Below are 24,422 nucleotides of genomic sequence, written 5' to 3'. Positions count from 1 at the left end.
GCTGAGGTGGGAGGATCGCTTGGGCCCAGGAGTTCAAGACCAGCCTGGGCAATATAGGAAGACTCGGCCCCTCCTCCTCCCAAAAAAAAACCCCCCACAAAAATTAGCTGGGCTTGGTGGCACACACCTGTGGTCCCAGCTACTTGGAAGGCTAAGGTAAGTGAATCGTGCTACTGGATTCCAGCGTGGGCAGAGGGAGACCCTGTCTGTCTGTCTGTCTCTCTCTCTCTAGCTCTGGATTGTACAAGAAGGGAGACAAGAACACTGGTAAGGTATGGTATGTGACACTAATCAGACCTGACTTCTTTCTGTCCTGTTTCGCCAGAGGCTGGACTCTCCTCGTTTTTGTTTCTCCGTTTTCCACAGGTATATCTTTCGTTTCCCAGTCAGCCACTTGGGCTGTTTGCCCTTTGCTCCCGTTTTCCCTTTTGTTTGCTCTTTGTCTGAAAATTTTGCAGCCCTGCTGCCTTCGTTGCGCTTCCTTTCCACTTTTGCTGGAGCGGATTTAGTTGACAATCTGGAAGATCTTCACCGCATCATCTACTGAGCTGATCTTTCTCTTGGGCATCTTACCCGCAGGGAAGGGTGAGTGTCCGTGTCTGCCTGCAGCAGCCTGCGGGAAGCTGAGCAACCAGGGCACTGCTGCTCCTTAAAAGTATTTTTAAAAGTAATATTTCAGCTTTTAAATAACTCCTTGAGTTTGAATCAAAAACTGGAAGAACCTCCTGGGTTCCATGAGCACGTCTGAAAATGTCTGACTCTACGAGCTTCAATATAATTTTGGCTTATGGATTCTCCATGCCTTTTCCGCTTCAGTTTTTGCTTTTCCCAGAAACAATTTTCAAGCAGAAGAGAATATTGATTGGACTTGATTTTCTCAGTTTGGGCAGAGGTTTACAGATACCTTGCAGGTTGCCAGACCCTTCGTTTAGCCACTTGTCAGCCTGGGGTCATTAGATAAAGAAAGCAGTTATTTCTAAGCAAGGTACTACTTGGGCCTGTCTCACTCAAAGGGGTAGGGGCTGTGGGCTGGACAAAGCGCTCGTGCTCAAGTAAAGCACTGTGATGACAGCTGCTATTTCTATAATATCTCCCTAGACTTGCCTTTTTTTTTTTTTTTTGAGATGGAGTTTCGCTCTTGTTACCCAGGCTGGAGTGCAATGGCGCGATCTCGGCTCACCGCAACCTCCGCCTCCTGGGTTCAGGCAATTCTCCTGCCTCAGCCTCCTGAGTAGCTGGGATTACAGGCACACGCCACCATGCCCAGCTAATTTTTTGTAATTTTAGTAGAGACGGGGTTTCACCATGTTGACCAGGATGGTCTCGATCTCTTGACCTCGTGATCCACCCACCTCGGCCTCCCAAAGTGCTGGGATTACAGGCTTGAGCCACCGCGCCCGGCCTAATTTTTCTATTTTTAGTAGACACCGGGTTTCACCATGTTGGTCTGGCTGGTCTCGAACTCCTGACCTCGTGATCCGCCCGCCTTGGCCTCCCAAAGTGCTGGGATTCCAGGATTCGTCTTCTAAATTAAACCTCGACTCCTCCCTTCCAAGCTGGAGCCACTGCTAACTATTGGGAGCGTCTAATGCCTCCGGGCGTTTGTGCATGTCATTTTCTCTGCAAAGTAGAATCTCCTTTCTACTTTCGTGTTCCTGGGAAAGTCTACTCTTCTTCAGCAGTTGGTTCTAAGGTTATCACATTCGTGAAGTCTTTCATTATCACACTTTTTAGAAGAAACTGAATCTTTTAGAGATGTTAAGTGACTTTCTGCATTCACAGTCATACTCAAGGAAATCTAACTCGAAAATAACCAAAAATAAAATAAAAAGTAGAAAAAAAACCCATAAAAGAAAAAAGCAAATTTTAAAAAATGAAATTAAAAATACAAAAATTTTTTTAAAGGTAAAAAAAGAAAATCTAGCTCCAGAGCTCTGACTCAAATGTCGTGTTATTCTCAATGAGAGAAAAGGGAAGTGAATCTTTAAGTGCTTAAGTGAATCGTTAAACGAATCTGCCATACTAGCGTCGCCCGCATCTCAAAAGACCAAATGTTCCCGACTAGGGCGGAACGGAGGGAAACTGCGCATGCTCGGCGGAAATCTGCGCATGCTCAGAGCTCCGGGCACGACTTTCCCCGCCCCTTTTAGGCCTAGCAGGAAGCCAAGCGGCTCTTCCCGCTATCTGCCGCTAGTTTACCGGAAGCGAGTTGCGACTCGGAAGGTTCCCGCCCGGAAGCAGCGACCAAAGCGCCTGAAGACCGGCAACATGGTGCGGTCGGGAAATAAGGTATAAAGAAAGCCCTGGGCTTGGGCCTTACCCATGCCGGGGATCCGGAAAGGGTGCTTCGGAAGCAGGAATCGTGGGATCATGGCGGTGCCAAGGAATGGGGCAAGAGAAGATCATGGTGGTGGGCTCCGTCAGGAGGGCCGGGACCGAGAGATGCGCTATCAGAAAAGCAGGGAATTTGGGGTTCCAAGACCTGAATTTGAGCCTCGCTGACGCTCCAGCTTTTCCACTATCCACCCATCCCATCCCTCTTCTCCCTCTCTCTACCTGCTCTTTGTCTCACCTCCCTCCCCACGCGCCTCCCCCTCTCCCGCTTTATCCCATTTCACCCCCAGCTCCACTTCCTGTATTGTTTCTGAGCCTGTGTTCTTGAAATTTCTGATTATGAAAATTAGCGGTGGTAAAGCAACTACCCCACAGGGCTTATTGTAAAACTTCAGAGAGGGACTATCTGTGACTAAAATAACTTAAGATGTGAAGTGTCGTATCATTATCTCTATAATAACGTAATATCTGGCATTTATTGAAAGCCTACTCTGAGGCAAGGATCTAAACCTTTTATTCCCGTCTCATTTAATCTTCACAATCCTTTTAAGTGGAAACTATCCCCATTTTGCAAGTGGGAAAACCGAAGAATAAGGGACTGTTTGGTCTCCATGGGCCTTTCGTAGTGAAATCCGGATTTGAATCCAAACTGTCTGGTTTCAGGGCCCTGGAGAATCTCTGTGATGCTAGAAATCTATGACCGTTGGTGTCTCAGATCAATAACAGAAATTAAAATGAATTTTGAAGTGGCGTTTTTTTTCAACATTAAAGAGTGGTAGTTGCCTCTGAAGGGTCACTAGAGGGAGATATGGTTCCAGGGATTAATGAATTAATTCATTCAATATAGATAAACAAGATATGAGTTCCAGCTACTGATCCCTAGTTCCCTCAACCCCTTATTGAGAAATGTCGATTAAAACGATCATGAACTCCTAATAATGCCACTCACCTCCTTTTTTCCTCCTCCTTCAGCTGCTGAAAACTTTGTAGCTGTAGTGGAGGAGCTGTTTGTGGCAGATGGATTGGAAGTAAAATTCTAACAGCCTGTATTGGCTCAGTATAAAAATGAAGAGTTGCTGTGTTGCTCAGTTTCTCTTTCCCAGTTTTCTTACTGCTGCCAGATAGGAACTCAAATATATAGACCATTCTTCTGCTTCCAGACAAGAAGTTCCATATTTGAAACCCTCTGATTCATGACAAAAGTGCTTCAGTTCTTTAGAGTTTTCTGGTTTAAAAGTAGCTTTTATGTATGTGTATCAAATAAGTGCAGCAGCAGCATATTTTGTGACTTTTTTCAGATTATGCCTCAGGCATTGAAACTGAGATGTACGTTTTACTTTCTCAAAGGAATTTTATAGTTTATTAGCACTTTTTTTCCCCCAAATCTATTTTTACTTTAGAAATCTCTTAATATTAGTGCATTGTGTTGTTTATAAAATAGTGAAAAATCTTTCCTCTTCATGTATTGCCTGATATATAACCACATTTAGAAATCATATATAACTTCCCTGATAGGAATTCATTCAGGTTTTTTAACCATTGCTAGGGTCAAGATGTCACTTTTAAAAAAGAGTAGTTTCTTTATTGATCACTTCTAAATGTTATTTTTTATCCCTTGTATGTAGTCACACCAGTCTCCCTGTAACTTCTATCTGTTAATCTGGCTTATCTTTCTTGCAGACCAATCCTTTTATACAACAGCTGTCAAATATCTGGGAGGAGGCCAGACACAGTGGCCCATACCTGTAATTCTAGCATTTTGGGAGGCGGAGGTGGGAGGGTTGCTTAAGCCGAGGAGTTTGAGACCAGCCTGGGCAACATAGGGAGACCCCATCTCTACAGAAAAATTTTAAGAATTAGCTGGGCACAATGGGGCGCATCTGTAGTCTCCGGTATTTGGAAGGCTGAGGTAGCAGGATCACTTGAGCCTGGGAGATGGAGGCGGCAGTGAGCCATGATCACGACGCTGCACTCCAGCCTGGGTGACAGTGAAACCATGTCTCAAAAAAAAGGAAAAAAAAATGATGGGGAGGAAAACTATTATGTTCCCCTTTAATCTTCTCATCTGGCTTAAATATCTAGTTTTTTTCCTACTGTTTTTTACATTATGTATTCTTCAGAGTGTTCCCTAACCTGCTCATTTCATGTTCATTTGTAATTTTCCTGGTAACCGTGAGCCCAGAGCTGCTCAGTTTGTTTGATCAGTACAAAGCACGGCTGAGACTATCAGTCAGAGTCAAGGAATAACTCCAGAAATGACCTTAAACCTCATCTAGTCCAACAGTTTCCTGTCTTTTAGTATTATTAACGGTGAGATTAAGTGACATTCCTAAGGACTCGGAACTAATTGGTAGGAGAGATGGGACTAGGTCCCGGATCTCCAGATTGCTATCATCTTTTTTCACCAGAAGATCCTTTTCCTTTCACGAATTCACTATACTGTTGATACAGACTAATATATTTAGGCATATGAAGTGAGATAGGTGTAGGGAATGTGATGCAACAGTCATATCACGTTGTTGATTGATTTTATAATTCACACTGAAATTGTGAGTTGCCATCAGTCCAGGTCTCTTCCAACTTGAATTCAGGTAAAATTTGGAAGCCAGGTATAAATAACTTTACATGTATTCCTTTTTGTTTCTGTTTCTCTTATTTCCTGTATTTTCTACATACATGATTGCTATGTAATGGCTTGTGCCTTTGCTTATGTGATTCCCTCTGTCTGTAACTTCCTTGTTAATTGATTGACTCCTACTCATTCTTTAAGACTCACCCAAAAAAATCCACATTCAGGAAACTTTCTGCCCCTTTACCACTCTCATATCCCCTCCACCAGTCTTGAGTGGATGGATGCTTCTTTTGTCTCTCAGTGCCCACTGCATATTTCTATCATGGAACATTGTTCTGGTATTATTTGTTATCTGTGTCCTCTACTAGAATAGATTTGGTGTCTTTATTTTAGATCTTTTTTTTTTTTTTTTTTTTTTTTTAATTTTTTTTTTTGAGATAGAGTTTCGCTCTTGTTACCCAGGCTGGAACGCAATGGCGTGATCTCGGCTCACTGCAACCTCCGCCTCCTGAGTTCAAGCAATTCTCCTACCTCAGCCTCTCGAGTAGCTGGGACTACAGGCACGCGCCACCATGGCAGCTAATTTTGTGATCCACCTGCCTCAGCCTCCCAAAGTGCTGGGATTATAGGCATGAGCCACCGCCCCTGCCTAGATAATTGGTTTATAAACTGACTCAAATTGTCAGGGTATACCTCTTAGCATATATCTAGATTGTAGCAGTCACCTGTTGTAACAGAAATGCTTCATAACAAATTGTTCCCTAAATTAGTGCCTTACAATGAAAACATCTGTTCTCATGTTTGTAGGTCGGCATATCAGCTGCAGCTTGCCTGATGCATATTGTACATAACTGGGCTTAACTCTGGCCTGCAGGTTGGCTTCATATCTGCTCATCATTGGTTTCTTCAGGCCAAAGGAGTGGCAGCTACCTGGAGCATGTTCCTCTCCTGCTAGAAACTTTTGTAGCTTTTAGAAAGTATCAGGACTATTTAGGGGTTTTCCATAGTGAAAATTTATGTCTTACATTCTTTATGTAGAACACATCCCTTCCCTTTCTCACACCTTTCCTAAATACTGATAACAGGTTTGTGAATACAGTAAGGAAGGGACAGTCTTATAATCTTTTCTTATGACTTATTTTCTCAAGTACTCTTTGGAACTTTGTTTCTAGGCAGCTGTTGTGCTGTGTATGGATGTGGGCTTTACCATGAGTAACTCTTTTCCTGGTGAAGAATCCCCATTTGAACAAGCAAAGAAGGTGATAACCATGTTTGTTCAGCGACAGGTAAGTTTCAGATTGACACTGAGCTTGTAACCCGTGTTTGAACTGCTTGTTGCCACTACCTACTAATGCAAGATACCAGACTCCTTATAGTGTCCAGCCCCTCTATTTGGGAGAATCTGGGGAGTTTCCTTGCATGTACTCACATGCAAGTCCCCTACCACTAAAGTCTGATATTTTTTCTTCCCTCGTTTTGGCCCTTCCACTGGATATTACAGTTTTTATCAGAAACAAGAGGCAGTAAAAAGTAATGCTTAAAAGCACACTCTCTAGAGACAGATGGCTTTGGTTTAAATTCTTGCTCTGCCATGTCATTTATTAACCTTGTAATCTTGAACAAGTCCTTCAACTTCTTTGCCTAGTTCAGGTATGTTTTGCTGTGTAATCAACCACCCCAAAATGTAGTGTCTCAGGTAACATTTTAAAAACTCATCATTCATGGTTCTGTAAATGACTGGGTCACTCAGTTGAGTTATTCTCTATTGAGGCCTCTTAGGCAGTTGCAATCAGATGGCAGCTGGGACTGGAGTCATCCAGAGGCTCAGCTGGACCAGATGTCCAAAATGCCTTACACACATGGCTGGAAGACGATGCTTTCTAGTGGCTGTGAGCTCAGTTGTGACTATCCATTAGAACCTCTACCTGTGGTTTCTGTATAGCTTGAATTGTCACATGAAGCAGCTGGTTCTAAGGAGTATCCCAAGAGTGAGTTTTCTGTAAGACCCTGCCTATGTGACTTCTTTTAACCTATTTTTTTTTTTTTCTGAGACGGAGTTTCACTCTTGTTACCCAGGCTGGAGTGCAATGGCGCGATCTCGGCTCACCGCAACCTCCGCCTCCTGGGTTCAGGCAATTCTCCTGCCTCAGCCTCCTGAGTAGCTGGGATTACAGGCACACGCCACCATGCCCAGCTGAATTTTTGTATTTTTAGTAGAGACGGGGTTTCACCATGTTGACCAGGACGGTCTTGATCTCTTGACCTCGTGATCCACCCGCCTCGGCCTCCCAAAGTGCTGGGATTACAGGCTTGAGCCGCCGCGCCCGGCCTTTTTAACCTATTTTTTAAAATCCCAGAAAGTTGTTTCTGTTTTCTGTTAGTCAAGCAAGATGCTAAGGTTAGATAATATTTAAGGGATGAGAATTAGACTCCTGCTCTTCATAAAAGGAGTAGCCTACAAATACAGGGAGAGAAGGAATGGATGGTGGCTACCTTGGAGGCTAACTACTACAGTGCCTCAGTGTCCCATGTGTAAAATGAGAAAAATAATACCTGTCACATGGGGTTGTTTTGAGGAATAAAAGAATTAATATAGATAAAGTGCTTAGAACAGTGCTTGGAATATTGTAAACACTATGTAAGCGTTAGCTGTTTTTATTTCTGCCCCTTCTACTTGGTATGACTGCCACTTTTGCTGAGTCCAGGAAGTCCTGCTTCATTCACTGTCCACTGCTGCTCCTCCTGGACACTTACGGTTTCTTCTGTGTGTTTCCATTTCCGTTGGGCACTACTACTTCCCACATGTTATTCTAGATTTTTAAAAATCCTGATGACCTGGAGTCCTTGAGGTGTTGGTGTCAAGGAGTGTGCTCTAACCCTGTCCTTGGTTATAGTTGGGTTCGTGGAATTCGAGTAGCGTGTCTGTGCCCCAGTATGCTGTTAGAGAGGATAGTTAGACCTGAGCAGGGCAGGAAAGAGGGCCCCCGAGAATGTTGGGCATTTGCGAAGCCCTGGTTAGGCAGTTAAAAATCAGCCCTCTGAAGTGACGAGCAGAGCAAGGAAGGGTCCCCAAAGCTGTCAGGTTCTCATCGAGGGGAGGACAGGCGGGCATAAAACTGTCACTCTGAGGTAATAAGTGGCCATGATTGGCGCCAGGAATTACAGGAATCTTAACGACAGAAAACACCTGTAGTTGAGCAAGCCACAATCTCTAAGGTTTCGAGCACGCCTGGTGAAAGAGCAAGATGGTGAAATGTAACCGGTATAAAAGCTTCCTCTGGGGGCGCTCGACCAATAAGGGCGAATTGCCTCTACTGGGCATGCGCATGACCTGTAACCCAGCACGCAGGCGCCCCCCTTCTAAGCTGTAGCAGGGCCAGTGCGCATGCGTTAATTAGGCCTGCTCAAGGGAGGAACAAAGGAGACTGGGAGCCCGGGAAAAGACGTGGGGAGGGGTTTAAAAATTAAACAAAGAAGGACGCTAGGGCCCTGGGTTTTTCCCGTCGTCGTTTGTGTTCTCTTTCGTGTACTCTTCTTTCTCCAGTAAGCTCAACTTGCTTAAATAAATTTTTCTCCTGCTTTAAACCTTGCTTGTGTCTGTCGTTTGAATTCTTTACTTTGAGAAGACTAAGAACCAAAGTGCTGCAGAGTCGCCATTCCAGAGTTTCTCGGGAGAACTGCCGACTCATCCCAGTAGCTAGAGTATAGGTGGTTTTTTTGTTTGCTTTTGTTTCAAAGCGAAAGAGTCAGACTCAGGAAGGCTGGAGGATAAAACCTAGTGCCAGTCTCGCTGCGTTCAGAATTTCCTCCCCTCCCTTGACAGATTTTGTCTGGGGTAAGATTACCTTGCTTTAAGATGGATGCTTCACTAGGCGGCAGATATCCGCCCAGCCAGTATGCAAGACATGTTTGAACCCAGTAGCAGGCACCATTACTTCCTGTACAACTGGGAATTGTAGTTGAGTTGTTTACAGACTAGAGGATTAAACAGACCCAACAAAAATTAAGAATAAGAGAATGCTATTCTCTCTCCATACAGCACTCTTCCCCATCAATGTAAAAAGGCTTAGGTTAATAATTAGAATGGGACAGGACTGCCCTTTGTGTCAGATACCATTTTTTGTTTTTATATTTTATTATGAAGGATTTCATAAAAGGTAAATACGGAGACTGTACAGGAAACCAACTTTCCCATTGTCTTATGCTGTAAATCTTAATGCTTTAGTATATTTGTTTGATTTCTTTTTTAAATCAAGTGTTACAGATAAACTTGAAGGCCCTTCCTAACCCTTTTTGTTCTCTTCTCCTTTTCTCAGAATTTTGGTAGCTATTACTGTGTATGCTATTGGACATAAGTATATATTCATAAATAGTATTGTATAAAGCTGTCAAAAATGTACGTAAATTGTTTTATATGGTACATGTAATTCTGCAACATATCTTTTCTCAGCCTATGTTTTTTGAGATCTATTCATGTTGATAATGTGTTGCACAAATTTATTCAATTTTACCGGAGTATGATAATGCATTGTATAAATATTCTACAGTGTATTTTTGGATTCTCCTGTTTATTGATAGTTTGCTTCCAGTTTTTGCCCTGTTATAGACAGTGCTGAAGTGTAAACTACCTGTCTATTATCACCTTGCATACATGCACAAGAATTTTTCTAGGGTATACTATATATGCCTGCCAGTGAAATTGCTGAGATATAGGCTATCTCACAATTTTTTTTAACCTCTGGGAAATTTAAACGAGAGATAGACATTCTGCAAAAACATGCAAAAATCTTTTCAAATTATCCATGATTGGTTGTCTAATTGAGATTTAGAGTTTGCTTTGGCTGGAAGTCATCAAAAGTACTTACCACCCTCCTATTTCCACACACCAGCTTCTGGTGAAATGGAGGGTGAGACTTACAGTCAATTAAAAAAATCTGTTTAGAACCTAAGAATTGTCATTGTCCGTAAGTTTCCCGTTTCATCTCACCCAATACTATATGGATTCAGGGACCTGCCATGGTTACGCCAGAGGTATGGTGGTCCTGCTCCCTGAAGGTTAGGTATTTTATTGCTTTCAGGTTGTTCTAATATGGTATTTTCTCTAGGTGTTTGCTGAGAACAAGGATGAGATTGCTTTAGTCCTGTTTGGTACAGATGGCACTGACAATCCCCTTTCTGGTGGGGATCAGTATCAGAACATCACAGTGCACAGACATCTGATGTTACCGGATTTTGATTTGCTGGAAGACATTGAAAGCAAAATCCAACCAGGTTCTCAACAGGCTGACTGTATCCTTTTTCTGCCAGGGAAGACTAAGAAATTTCCTTTATTCTGGGAATTGTAATGCAGTTTGATGAGACACCCCCAGAATTTAAGCTATGAGTATATGGGGATATTTTGCTCTGAGGAGGGGGAGGTAATGTGATATAGGATTTAATGTGAAATTAATCAGTTTAGGTGCCTTCCAGCCCTCCACTCACTTGCCTGTTCTCTGCATGGGTGATATTGAGAGGTTGGGAGGCATAGGAAGGGGAAAGTCTAGGGAGTATATGTGAGTATTGACTGTATGCAGAGGGTTTTGGTGGTGCTTGCTAGAAATGTTTGGAGGGGGATAAAAGATATTTTAAAAAGAGCATCCTCTTTTTTTTTTTTTTTTTTTTTTTTTTGAGACGGAGTTTCACTCATGTTACCCAGGCTGGAGTGCAATGGCGCGATCTCGGCTCACTGCAACCTCCGCCTCCTGGGCTCAGGCAATTCTCCTGCCTCAGCCTCCTGAGTAGCTGGGATTACAGGCACGTGCCACCATGCCCAGCTAATTTTTTGTATTTTTAGTAGAGACGGGGTTTCACCATGTTGACCAGGATGGTCTCGATCTCTTGACCTCATGATCCACCCGCCTCGGCCTCCCAAAGTGCTGGGATTACAGGCTTGAGCCACCGCGCCCGGCCAAGAGCATCCTCTTAATGTTCTCCACTTTTTTTCTGGATGGAAGATGTTTTTGTGCCAGAAATCAGATTGATTCCCAAAGTGTGAGATTTCCAGTGTATTCCACAGCTTCCTAATTTTAAGGGATTACTCTTGCTCTTTTTCTAATCAATTAGTAGTGCTATTCGTGATCACTGGGAAGCGCTGTTGTGTTAGGAGCAACTTGCAAATGCTACATTATGGTTTACTTCATATTTAAGAATGGACTGTGACCACCAAAAATGGGTTCTAGATACTATTAAATGGCATAATTTTTGGTGAAATGAATGCAATGTGTTAGGTTACCTTTTGTTTATATTTCGTGGTTGTTTTTGTCAGGATATATACTTTGATATGTAGCATGTATGAATATATGTTAGTGAACTTTGGAAGAAGGACACTCAGGCAAGTACTTTAAGTCATCACATAGTTCAGTGTCCACAATTTCTAGCACAGTGGACTTCACTGGAAAGAGTTGCGTGTTCATGGCATGAAGAGACTGGTGATATCCCTGTCCTTAACTAGCTGAGTCCTGGATGCACTAATTGTGAGCATGGATGTGATTCAACATGAAACCATGTAAGTGTTCCAAGGAAGAGAGCGGAAGTGAACCTTTGTGCAAAAATTGTATGGGTTAATGTATTGAATGTGTACTTTGATTCAGTGTTAATCAAGCAGCATGTTTGTATGGCAAAAGAAACATTTTGTAGAGTTGAATGGTTCAGTCCAACCTCTCTGTTTTTTTTTTTTTTTTTTTTTGAGACGGAGTTTCACTCATGTTACCCAGGCTGGAGTGCAATGGCACGATCTTGGCTCACCGCAACCTCCGCCTCCTGGGTTCAGGCAATTCTCCTGCCTCAGCCTCCTGAGTAGCTGGGATTACAGGCACGCACCACCATGCCCAGCTAATTTTTGTATTTTTAGTAGAGACGGTGTTTCACCACGTTGATCAGGATGGTCTCGATCTCTTGACCTCGTGATCCACCCGCCTCGGCCTCCCAAAGTGCTGGGATTACAGGCTTGAGCCACCGCGCCCGGCCCAACCTCTCTGTTTTTTAAAAGTTTTAAAAGAGGAAGGGCTCTACTGAGTATTTCTCTGGGACAACATTTGGCTTATTTCAGTTTACTTCCTATTAGAGTTAAGCTGAATTACCAGGAAGTTTTTAAAATGCTAAGTGGTATAATCCATATGTCATTGATAGTAAATGCATAGCAATTCTGATCAGCTTACCTTTTTTTGTTGTGTATGTGGTTTTTTTTTTTTTTTTTCTGGAGGTGGGATCTTGTTCTGTCACCTAGGCTAGAGTGCAATGGTGCCAGCATAGCTCACAGCAACCTTACCTTGACCTCCTGGGCTCAAGAGATCCTTGCACCTGATCTTCCCCAGTAGCTGAGACTATAGGTGCACACCGCCAATTCCACCTAATTTAAAAATTTTTATTTTTGTAGAGATGGTCTCACTGTTTTGCCCAGGCTGGCCTCAAACTTCTGGCTTCAAGCAGTCCTGCCATCTTGGCCTCCCAAAGTGTTAGGATTACACGCATGAACCTTCATGCTTGGCCTGCTTCCTAATTCATTATTTAATTATCGTGCCTTGACAGTGTATCCCTGGAGATGCCCATGTGCATGTACACATACCTCTTGCCTGTCAGGAAAACCATTTGCACTAAAATCCCAGGCCTAAATCTGTATAATCATTTCTCAATCTCTACACATCCTCTGCAAAATCTTGCCACACAAGGTCTGTGCATAGAATCAGAGCAGAATGTTTAGAAAGTGAACCTGAGCAAGGCTGAAGTTACAGTACGCTGGGAGAATTCTTTGTTTACATTCTGCCTATGTGGAGGCTGGAAAGGGATCTTTTTTCATCACATTCGATTTAGGAATCCATAGTATTTCTATAATGCTCAGAAATTTTGCCTAAGATGATCAGAGTATAAAGTATATCAGGGTTGCTTATGAGTTTAATAAGAACTTAACTGGACTACTAGAATGTAATCTCGTTTATTAACTGTGTCTAGATCCATTGCTAAGCTTCTCTCCTCAGTGACCAAGTATATTTGAATTTGTAGAAAATAATTCAGGAGAATGATTTCTTAATATGAAAACTCTCTTTTAGAGGAAAGAAGTTTGAGAAGAGGCATATTGAAATATTCACTGACCTCAGCAGCCGATTCAGCAAAAGTCAGCTGGATATTATAATTCATAGCTTGAAGAAATGTGACATCTCCCTGCAATTCTTGTAAGATCCTAAGAATAATGCATGCATACAAATTCTCTGATTTCCTAATACAGTGAATGGGACTTCCTTATAGAGTACTTGATTTATGGGAATTTTCACTTTCTGTTCCAAGGCTGAATCTATCAGATGACTGACTACTCAGCAAACATGCTGATTACTCTCTGTGTTCTAGGAACTGTTCTGAGTGTTGGTGACAAAGAGATGAAAGTCAGTGATACAGAAGAATTGAGCTTAGTAGCAGATCATTTTTCCATGTTCTTAGACTCAAAAAATTGCAGAATTAGAAGAACCCTTTGAGGATATTCAGTTTATCTCCTTCCTATGTAGAAAACTTTACCCAAACAGTTACCAGATTGATGGGTTTTTTTCCCCTTAAACAGCTCTAGAGAACTGTGTCCTGTAGAGAGTGGATGGATGTTTTAGGGTAGACAGGAATGCCAACTTGGGAATCATTTTAAATACATAACATGTTTGTATTTAACTCTTTTCAAATCCAAAAGATGTAGATACGTAGATAAAATTTAATTTGTTTATGTGTATTCAGAGATGGGATCTAAAACTTTAGGGGAAAAATATATATTTCACAGTTTGTTAGGGAGAGAGTTCCTCCTCACACAATAACTTGAATTTTCCCTACAGGATTCAGTTTTTCTTACACTGCTAATAAAAATTTCTTTCAATATGCTAACACTTCCTGCTGCATTTGAAACCAATTTTTTCTTGTCCTATTTTTGGTGAAAGTTGAGTGACGGTATAGGATGTTTAATTATTAATCTTTTGTCGCTTTTCAAATTGAGAGCTTTGCCAAGTAGCCTAGTTCAGAGTGGTAAGCCTTTGGCTTCTTAAAGTGCCTGACAGGGGACATTAAGAACTTGTTTTGCATGTACGAGTGGTCTTCTCTAAGACTACTGAGCAACATCTCATTTTTGTAGGACTGTGACAAAAGAGTTCAGAATAACCCATCAAACCAATACTTATTAAGATAGTACTTCAGAGAAATTAAGTGCTTTTTAAGTGACACTTCTTATTGAGTTGAGGCTTTTCTCAGTACTTCAGAAGCCCGGCTCAGCTTCTGATACCTGTTCATAATCTCAGGATGCCTTTACATGGTAGAAGCATACTATACTTCTGTGAATGTTATTTGAAAGGGCTACTCATTTTTTCAATGAACAATACAGAAAAGTGTAGAAGAGGAAGCACAGCCCTTTCTTTTATTTGCTTTTTTTTTTTCCTTAAATAATAAGCTTTCTTCCTGTGCTATAAACCTCCAGCATACAAAGTAGAGTTTATAGTTTTTATTGTTTGGTGTATTCCATGTACAATTGATTTTTCTAATTGGACTAAAAAAATACCAGCAGCTCAAAGCAGCACTGTGTTCAGAGCAGGCTTGTTCCTTGGACATAGTTTTAAATTTATTTTGTATATATTTTTTATTATTTTTATTTTTTTAGAGATAAGGTCTTTTTCTGTTACCCAGGCTGGAGTGCAGTGGCACAGTTATAGCTCACTGCAGCCTAAAACTGTTGGGATCAAGTGAACCTCCCACCTGAGCCTTTTTTATAGCTGAGATTACAGATGTACGTTACCATACCCAGCAGTTTTTAGGTTTTTTTTGTTTTTGTTTTTTGTTTTGACATGGAGTCTTGCTCTGTCGCCCAGGCTGCAGTGCAATGGCACGATCTGATCTCGGCTCACTGCAACCTCTGCCTCCTGAGCTCAAGTGGTTCTCCTGTCTCAGCCTCCTGAGGAGCTGGGATTACAGGTGTGTACCACCACACCCAGCTAACATTTATATTTTTAGAGAGGAGGGGTTTCACCATGCCGGCCAGGCTGGTCTCGAACTCCTGACCTCAAGTGTTTTCCCCCACTTTGCCTCCCAAAGTGCTGGGATTACAGCTGTGAGCCACTGCACCCAGCATAGTTTTTAGTTTCTTCTGCTGACTACTGAGGAAGCTTATTTCTGATCTAATGCAGAATGGACAGAACTGTTATTATAACTTCTTTTTCCAGGATAACTTCCTTTCTCTTCACTTCTACGTCATTTGTCCTTTTCTAGTTGATGATAGGGAAACAGCAGTAACCCGATGCAAACCCGTGTGTCATACTTTGCTCCTTGGAAACTTTTTATCTAATAAATGATGCAGGACATGCAAATTACATCATGTTGCATTTGCTAAGTATATGAAGAAAAAATGTAAATAGAAAGCCCTATTAAGAGTAGCAAATAAAATGAGAAATTGCCTTAAAAACAAATTTATTTCTCAGAGTTCTGGAGGCTGGGAAGTCCAAGATCACAGCACTAGCAGATTTGGTATCTGCCGAGAGATCTTTGCTTCCAAGATGGTGCCTTATTGCTGTGTCTTCCCATGTCAAAAAGGCTAACACTGTGTGCTCACATGATGGAAGGACATTAAAGGCAAAAATGACAAAAAGCCTCTCCCTTCAACCACTTTTTTAAGGTCACTCATTCCATTTGAGTTCCCTACCCTTAGGACTTCATTACCTCCCAAAGACCCTCTATCTTAATACTATCGTATTGGTGATTAGGTTTCAACGTAATGATTTTGGGGACACATTTAGGCCATAACAACGTGGAAGAGGCCAGTCTGAGAGAGTAAAGCCAGCGTAAAGGCAAATGAAGGTAAAACAGAGAGTAATTCTTGTGACAGTTGAAACCCTGGTGCCACCCTGCCCTTTCAATTGTTTGGTTATGTAGGCCAGTGATTTTTTCCCTTTTACAAATCAAAGGTTTCAGTCACTTGAAACTGGGAGAAATAAGCTAAGATAGGTAAGAGTCATTTGACAGATGAGAAATTTGAAGTTTGGTAGGGTTGACTGATATGCTCATTTTCTCATAGCTGCTGAGTGACAGTTACAGGATTGGAACCTTAACTACTGTTAATCTTTCTTTAATAGCTTGCCTTTCTCACTTGACAAGGAAGATGGAAGTGGAGACAGAGGAGATGGCCCCTTTCTCTTGGGTGGCCATGGGCCCTCTTTTCCACTAAAAGGAATTACCGAACAGCAAAAAGAAGGTCTTGAGATAGTGAAAATGGTGATGATATCTTTAGAAGGTGAAGATGGGTTGGATGAAATTTATTCCTTCAGGTAAGAATTGAAAAAATTGCTGGGAATTTTTAATTGTATCCACATAAATTTCTTTTTTGATTAGAGGCTATACAAATGTTTTCTTCTGGGCAACTCTTGAATTAGTCATTCGTTAATATTCTGAGTTTTATTAAAGAAATGGCACCCCACTTTTAATTACCCTTTTTAAAGTTTGTGTTCTTGGCACACATTTCTCATTTATTTCCAGGATCTGTGTCAGTGAAGTTTAGGAATATATAGATACTACGAGAAATTAACAAGTCAAATTGCAAAAGATGAAATAGTAGATTTCTTCATTATGCCAAGCTTGGGATACATTTCTTGGGCCCTTTCTTTTCATTCATCTATAAAAAAAAATTCTTAATTGTAGAAAGTAGCCTCAGATTTGAGATGGTCAGTATCTTCCTATCATAGATTAAGGTTTTAGAAGTAACACATTATGGTATAGTGATTTTTTTTTTTTTTAACTTTTGATCACAAAGTAGTTTGATCAGGTGAGAAAAAAAGACAAAAACCTACAGTGCAAAGAATTCATAGCCTACTTATTTTCCGTGGGCTTTGGAAAGGCAAAATGATTTTTAAAAAGTGAACTCCCTGAAGTACCATATAATGATAAAGCAAACTTTTTTCAACCATCCAGCTAGAGACAGTGGAAGAGACCATCTCCTTTATCCATCTTATTCTTGGTTGGAATTGGACATACATGTATTTTGAGCAGAGAACCTAAGAAGGATCAGGGGCATCTAGAATAGTATGTGTCTGTGGGGTTCAGTTTAGTAAAAGTGGCAATAGAATACTTTACATAGCAGTATGACTTGGGTGGTTCAAATTCTCAGGGATAATACTGCTTGATATTCATGAATTATTTACAAATTATCAATCAGTACACAAAATACAGGTTGTTTAAGCAAATTGAAATAATGATTCAACAACTCATTTTTTTAAAAGTAGCTACAGTGTATGTCTTCTTTTTTCTCAACCATTTTTAATATTTCTGATGAGCTGTAATTGACAAAAACTATATTCTGTTTTTGTAAGTAAAGCCTTGAAAAATTATAGGTAAATGGAGATTCAGGAAACAGAATTGAAATGCCCGCAGTATTGCCCTAGGAATCAGTGAGGAATCCTGTAAGGTGAAGTTTCTTGGCCTAATGTGTTCTTGTCGCAATATGTACAGATATGTGTTCCTAAGTTTGTCTTTCAAATTTGGGAATAAATGCCTTAAGCTAACATATTAATCATGATATCATAAAGAAAAATTAGGCTGGGCACCATGGCTCACCCCTGTAATCCCAGCACTTTGGGAGGCTGAGGCAGGCGGATCACCTGAGGTCGGGAGTTTGAGACAAGCCTGACCAACATGGTGAAACTCTGTTTCTACTAACAATAGCAGTAATTAGCCGGGCGTAGTGGTTCGTGCCTGTAGTCCCAGCTACTTGAGAGACTGAGGCAGGAGAATCACTTGAACCTGGGAGGCAAAGGTTGCAGTGAGCCAAGATCATGCCACTGCACTCCAGCCTGGTCGACAGAGCAAGACTCCGTTTCAAAAGAAAAAGAAAAATTAGAGCCAATATAGATAACTCTTTAAAAAGTGTGTGTGTGTGTGTAATTTTTCCATAGCATAGCAGGTAGGGAAATTATTGACTATGCATTGTTTTTAGCAATTTGAAGCTACTTTGATTTTAGGTCTGCCTTGAAGATGTAGACTAGAAATTTGCCATCCAATACAGTAGCCGTTAACTAATTGTGGCTATTTAAATTCAAGTTAGTTAAAATTAAATGCATTTTAAAATTGAGTCCCGTGGTCACACTAGCTGTTTTTCAAGTATCTATTGGTCTGGCATGGTTAATAGAGCATTTCTATCATTGCAGAAAGTTGTACTGGACAGCATTGTGTGGATCTTGGGAAGATAACTTGACATCTACTTGGGGAGATTGAGCTGTACTGCAGAACGGAGCCAGTTCTCAGATTTTTTTTTTTTTTTTTTTTTTTAGTCAGAGTCTCAAAGAGACATGCAGTGTCTCAAACAGATCTGAAAGAGATCTTGGCAGTGATGTGATCTCAGCTCACTGCAACCTCTGCCTACCAGGTTCAGGCGATTCTTGTGCCCTAGCCTCCTGAGTATCTGGGATTACAGGCGTGTGTCACCATGCCCTGCTACTCAGATCTTATGTATTAGATACCCATCTTTAGAATTTCCCCTGAAATAGAATCTAAACCTCATGGTGATTTTAGGCCATGAGGTTTAGATTCTCTTTGACCAGTAATGTTGAGTGGGACAACTTAGACCTTGTCCAGATCCATTCATCCCTCAATAAATCCAAAGCCATGGTGTACCATAGGCTCTGGAAGGTGGGTGTCAGGTAAAACATCTACTATTCATTGTAAATTATTTCTGAAAATTGGAGTCTCTTGAGACTTCCTGTACATAATTCTGTGGATAATGTGAGATAATTCTCTTTACCACTTCGTAGAGCTGTTTTTTATCTGTACCAAGGAGTTCAGCCAGAAAGTCTGGACTGTATGCTTTGAGTGTATTTTGTCATTAATTCCTTTGCTGCTTATTTTAGTGAATACCACAAATTCCACCTATCTCCTATCATCTTCCCTGTTGTGTTTCATTAGGGGCCAGATGAAAATATGACTGATCTTCACTTTTGTTTAAATGAAGCAGCACTCCATAACACTGTGTTTATACCTCTCCCCAGCTTTTCCCACCAGTAAGAAATGTAGAGTTACCTGCTTTACCTTAAGACTAAATATGAACTAAATTCCTTTATTCCTTGGATAGTCTTTGTTTAACTCTCCCTCTGATGTACATGTAAAAACATATCTTTAATATTCAGAATTGGAATTAATGAATTATAGAGTTGTGAGCAGTGATGTTATAGGATGGTACACTCCCTTTGATATTCTAAAGCAGAGGTTCTCATCCTCAGGCCCATGGTTTTCAGGGAGTTGGTGGTGAATCCCCCCTTTTTTTTTTTTGAGATGGAGTCTCGCTCTATAGCCCAGGCTGGAGTGCAGTGGTGCCATTTCAGCTCACTGCAACCTCTGCCTCCCGAGTACCAGCTCAAGCAGTTCTCCTACCTCAGTCTCCCGAGTACCTGGGATTACAGGCACAAGCCACCATGGCCTAGTTTTTGTTCTTTTTAGTAGAGATGGGGCTTAACCGTGTTGGCCAGTCTGGTCTTGAACTCCTGACCTCGTGATCTGCCTGCCCCAGTCTCCCAGAATCCTTTATATTATGTGCAGACTCATTCGTAAATGTGCTTTTATCACATCCTCAAAGATGTCCTTGGTCCTGAAAAAAACGTTGAGAACCTCTGACAGAGTTGAAAGAAAATACTGAATAAGGGGAAAGAGCTGTTTTTTTTTCCACCCGTCACTAAAGTAATTCATCTCCTATTTCCTTCTAAACCAACTCACTCATACTCTAGCTGTCTCCCAACTTGTGGTGGTTGTTTTCCTGCCATCCCCTGCTGTTTCTTTCTTTATAATTAACAACAGCTCACTTTTCATTCTAGAAAACCAGATGTATCATCCAGCACAAATTAACATTTAAAAAATTATTGCTTTCATTTTATACTTTTCTTTATTAAGTGAGAGTCTGAGAAAACTGTGTGTCTTCAAGAAAATTGAGAGGCATTCCATCCACTGGCCCTGCCGACTGACCATTGGCTCCAATTTGTCTATAAGGATTGCAGCCTATAAATCGGTAAGTGGCAGGCATACATTTTTAACAGAAATGTTACCAGGCAGATAAATATGTGTGTATAAGGAAAAGACAATCCATGTGCGTGTTACTCAGAACCATAATTACTGCTTTTCTAGTTGTTCTCCCTGCTCATTTAATCTCTGTTTAGCGTTTTATGTAAAAGGCAGGCTAGGAGAGGAAGTTTAAAGGATTGTCTATAATAGAGTTTGATTCCCTCCTCTTTTACTTTCTCTCCATTGGTAATTGATTGTTAATCGTAAGTTCTAGACCTCTCTCTTTTTTAAAAAAGAAAGAAAATGAAATGCATTAGGCTGTGTCACTGTAATATCATAGCAGAAATATAGACAATGCACCAAAGTTAAGTTCAGTTTTGGAGACTAAGTTACATCTAAGTCAGTTGTGAATGATCTGATAGTAACAACATCTGAAATGTAAAAAAGAGTTGAGTTACTGTAAAATTACACTTTATAATGTATGTACATTATATACAATAGCACACTTTAAAAAATGAGTTGATTCAGTGATTATTTGATGAAATCTAATTTGAGTAGGAATCTCTGATTCGTGCCTCTACATGAGCCTCCTTGCGTTTTTCCTTTAAGTGTTCAAGATAAATATATAGGAATATTTTAGGCATATAAAATAAATATGCAAAAACATGTTTTTATATATTCAGTTGCTTTTTTGTATATTAAAGAACTTAATTCTAAAATATATATGTCCCTGACAACCTTGGGGTAGTTCTTTTTTTTTTTTTTTTTTTTTTTTTGAGACGGAGTTTTTGCTCTTGTTTTCCCGGCTGGGGTGCAATGGCGTGATCTCGGCTCACCGCAACCTCCGCATCCTGGGTTCAGGCAATTCTCCTGCCTCAGCCTCCTGAGTAGCTGGGATTACAGGCACGCGCCACCAGGCCCAGCTGATTTTTTGTATTTTTAGTAGAGACGGGGTTTCACCATGTTGACCAGGATGGTCTTGATCTCTTGACCTCGTGATCCACCCGCCTCGGCCTCCCAAAGTGCTGGGATTACAGGTGTGAGCCACCGCGCCCGGCCAAGGGTAGTTCTTTATTTATTTTAGGTTCCATCAAAGCCTAGCCTAGAATAGTGTCCCTAGGAATGTGAATACTATCTCCCCCCTTTCCTGTTTGGCTTCCTTTTCAAATATTTTTGTTGATTTCTGACACAGATATATTGCTTCCTTTTTTTTTTCTGTTGGAAACTATGGTAAAATGTGTAGTCCTCTTTTTATTAGATAGTCTGGCTGGACACAGTGGCTCATGCCTATAATCCCAGTACTTTGGGAGGCTGAGATGGGCAGATCACTTGAGGCCAGGAGTTTGAGACCAGCCTGGTCAACATGGTGAAACTCCGTCTCTACTAAAAATACGAAAATTAGCCAGGCGTGGTGGTACACGCCTCTAGTCCCAGCTACTTGGGTGACTGAGGCACGAAAATCGCTCAAACCCAGGAGGTGGAGGTTACAGTGAGCCAAGATCATGCCACTGCACTCCAACCTATCGCCTGGGCGATAGAGTGAGACTCTGTCTCAAAAAATAAAAATAAATAGTAAATAAAAGTATCAGATGTTTTGTATAGAAAGTGTGAATATTTGTGGATTACCTTTGGGAGAAAATGAAATGCAGAGTTATCCAGTATATTTTGTTATGAAATAAACTATAATTTTCATAAAAGACATGAGCAAACAAAATAATGTAGCTAGAGTAATTGTTCTGGATTTTTGTCTGTGCCAGAGAGTATATTAGGTTTTCCTCTTCTGTCAACTGGAATCCTAACTTTCCTTGTTTTCCCTTTGTGTTCTGGAATGTAAGATTCTACAGGAGAGAGTTAAAAAGACTTGGACAGTTGTGGATGCAAAAACCCTAAAAAAAGAAGATATACAAAAAGAAACAGTTTATTGCTTAAATGACGATGATGAAACTGAAATTTTAAAAGAGGATATTATTCAAGGTATTTCAGTAAGAGTTTTCACTGTCGCCTAAAAGACATTTTCTTCAATGTGATACAATGCAGGCTGGGGTTTGTATTATTATTTGTTTAGAGTTATTTCTTTGAGTTACAGAGGCATAACTGTTTGAGAGGATAATGAGACCTGGGACCTTTAGCTCGTTTGTTGAGTCTTAGGTAGGTTGGTTCTCAGGAGTACACTTGGGTGTTCCATCTCTGTGAGGTTGAAATGACTCAGGTACAGTACTCAATACTTGGCTTTATTTTAAAGTTTGAAACTCACTAGCTAGGAGGATGTTTAAATTAATATGGCTGAACTAAGGTTTTTCGTTTGTTTATTTTTCATTTTTGACTTTCATGGTGATTATTCTTCTAAGTGCCAGTTTCAGGTTTTATATCCTACCGGATACGTTTCCTTAATTTAAAGGCTGAAAATTATTTGTATTTATTATATTGCTTCATATTAAATAGGAGTTTTAAAGTTGTACTCCTATATTGTACCCATTTGGATTGAATAGTGTGTCTAGATGGCATCTTTATGCAGAGAACTTAGAAACCAGCTGAGGATATCTGTATGTTCATGACCTAAAATTACTAAGATACCAAATGATGGTTAAGATAGAAACCAGAGCCCTTCAATAAATATTTTGCCAGGCTATTCATTGCCCAGTATAGTTTTGATTTGCAAGTCTTAAAAAGAATTATTTCCCTCTGTGGCACTGTATCTCATCTTACTATGTATATTTGTGTGTGTTGGAGGAGGGGGTGTTTAAAGGAGGTGGTAGTTACGATTCCCTTCTCCTGATGAATTATGTGTAGAATATAATTAATACCCTACAATTTCTACTAATTCTTTAATTCAATTCTGTAGCATAGAACATGAATTTTGGAATCAAACCTGGGTTAGAATCATGGTTCCATCATTGGTTAATCATTTGATCCTAGCATAATGACTGGCTCATAGTAGGAAGAATACCATAATTAAAGGCACAAGACCAGGAAAGTAGGGGGACTTCTCAGAGAAATAAGTAGTCCAGTTGGGTTGGTGTATTGAGCATGTACAGTTTAGTACTTGAGGGTAGCATCTAATGGACACCTGCATTTTCTCCTTTAATAATCTGGAACCACCTTACAGAGCATGCACTCTTTGTTATTTCCATTTTATAGATAAGGGAACTGAGGCTGAAAGATACTTATTCACCTATTCATTGTCACACAGCTCACAACTAGCAGGACTTCAATTTAAGGCCCGTACTGCTTTGGCGTCTGTGTGCCTACATACTATTCTGCATTTGGACTCAGTTATGAAGGGCTTTGGATAATAGGCTAAGAGTTTATACATAACCTTGAAAACAATGTGGAACCACTTACAGTTTTGAGGCGTAGGATGTCACTAGGGCTATGTTTTAGGAAGATCAATATGACAACTGGTTGTAGGATGAATTGGAAGGAGAAGGATCTTGAGATGACGATGGATGCGAGTTCTTTTGGCTGTTAGCAAAGAAAGCAACCCTGGTTATCTTAGGCAAAAAGGGAATTTATTGCTGGGGCAATGGAGAGGGAAGAGTTAAAAACTGCTTGGGTTTAAAGAGCATAGAAGTACATCTTTTCACCTGTACCTTTTTGCGGTTCCTTTGCCTGTCCTCCACTTTCCAGCCCCTGATCAGCTAGAGGTTTTTTTCTTGGGCTAAGGGACCAGTATATACATGTGGGCAAAGGAGTCTGGTTAAATGTTGTAGTCTATTGTATACTTTTTGCCATGCACAAAAGTTGGAGTTAGGTGCCCTTTAAGTAGATGAACCAGAAAACATAAAACAGTTTTAATTAGAACTCAAGTTACAGTTACGCTATTCACACGATTCAAGTAAGAAGATGATGATGACAGAGATAAGTTAAGATAGACGTTTAGTTTTGGTAGCAGTCTTCATCATGTGCCATACATTTCCCTGTTTTTGTTGGAATTTTTGGTTTTTGTCACTAGCTTTTTAAAAAAGACATACATGGAAATAAAAATGTGTTTCTTTTTAATAAAATACATATCATCAACAAATTCACAGGAAGAAATAAACACTAAATCACAGAATCTGTCCCTGGACATACAAGTTTTATTGTGTCTTGGGGTAGAGATGCTTGTGCTTTCCCTTTGCATTTATCGAAGGCCAGAATCCTTAGATTTTGATGCTCCTTCTTCCCCTAAAACATGTAAGATACTGTGTATTGGAAAGGCTTGATCTTCCATATAATACAGGTCACAGAACAGGGTTGGACTTTTTTTTTTTTTTTTTTTTTTTTCCAAGAAGCCAAGAGCCGGCCGGGCGCGGTGGCTCAAGCCTGTAATCCCAGCACTTTGGGAGGCCGAGGCGGGTGGATCACGAGGTCAAGAGATCAAGACCATCCTGGTCAACATGGTGAAACCCCGTCTCTACTAAAAATACAAAAAGTTAGCTGGGCATGGTGGCGCGTGCCTGTAGTCCCAGCTACTCAGGAGGCTGAGGCAGGAGAATTGCCTGAACCCAGG

The 24,422-nt window shown here is 40.7% G+C and overlaps 1 protein-coding gene across 1 annotated transcript in view; it reads left to right on the top strand.

Moving 5' to 3' along the window:
- Window positions 1-2,112: 2,112 nt before the first annotated feature.
- Window positions 2,113-24,422, top strand: part of XRCC5 (X-ray repair cross complementing 5) — a 95,549-nt gene continuing 73,239 nt past the window's right edge. The window contains exons 1-8 of the mRNA XM_032278298.1: window positions 2,113-2,289; window positions 6,079-6,192; window positions 10,012-10,195; window positions 11,402-11,450; window positions 12,991-13,113; window positions 16,030-16,221; window positions 19,826-19,940; window positions 21,769-21,907. Coding sequence (XP_032134189.1) covers window positions 2,269-2,289; window positions 6,079-6,192; window positions 10,012-10,195; window positions 11,402-11,450; window positions 12,991-13,113; window positions 16,030-16,221; window positions 19,826-19,940; window positions 21,769-21,907 — 937 coding nt within the window. The 5' untranslated portion in view covers window positions 2,113-2,268. The remainder of the gene's footprint in view (window positions 2,290-6,078; window positions 6,193-10,011; window positions 10,196-11,401; window positions 11,451-12,990; window positions 13,114-16,029; window positions 16,222-19,825; window positions 19,941-21,768; window positions 21,908-24,422) is intronic.

This window comes from Sapajus apella, unplaced genomic scaffold, assembly GCF_009761245.1.
Source record: "Sapajus apella isolate SASKATOON/1434 unplaced genomic scaffold, GSC_monkey_1.0 scaffold10, whole genome shotgun sequence".
NCBI lineage: Eukaryota > Metazoa > Chordata > Mammalia > Primates > Cebidae > Sapajus > Sapajus apella.
This window is presented reverse-complemented; position numbering and strand designations above follow the sequence as displayed.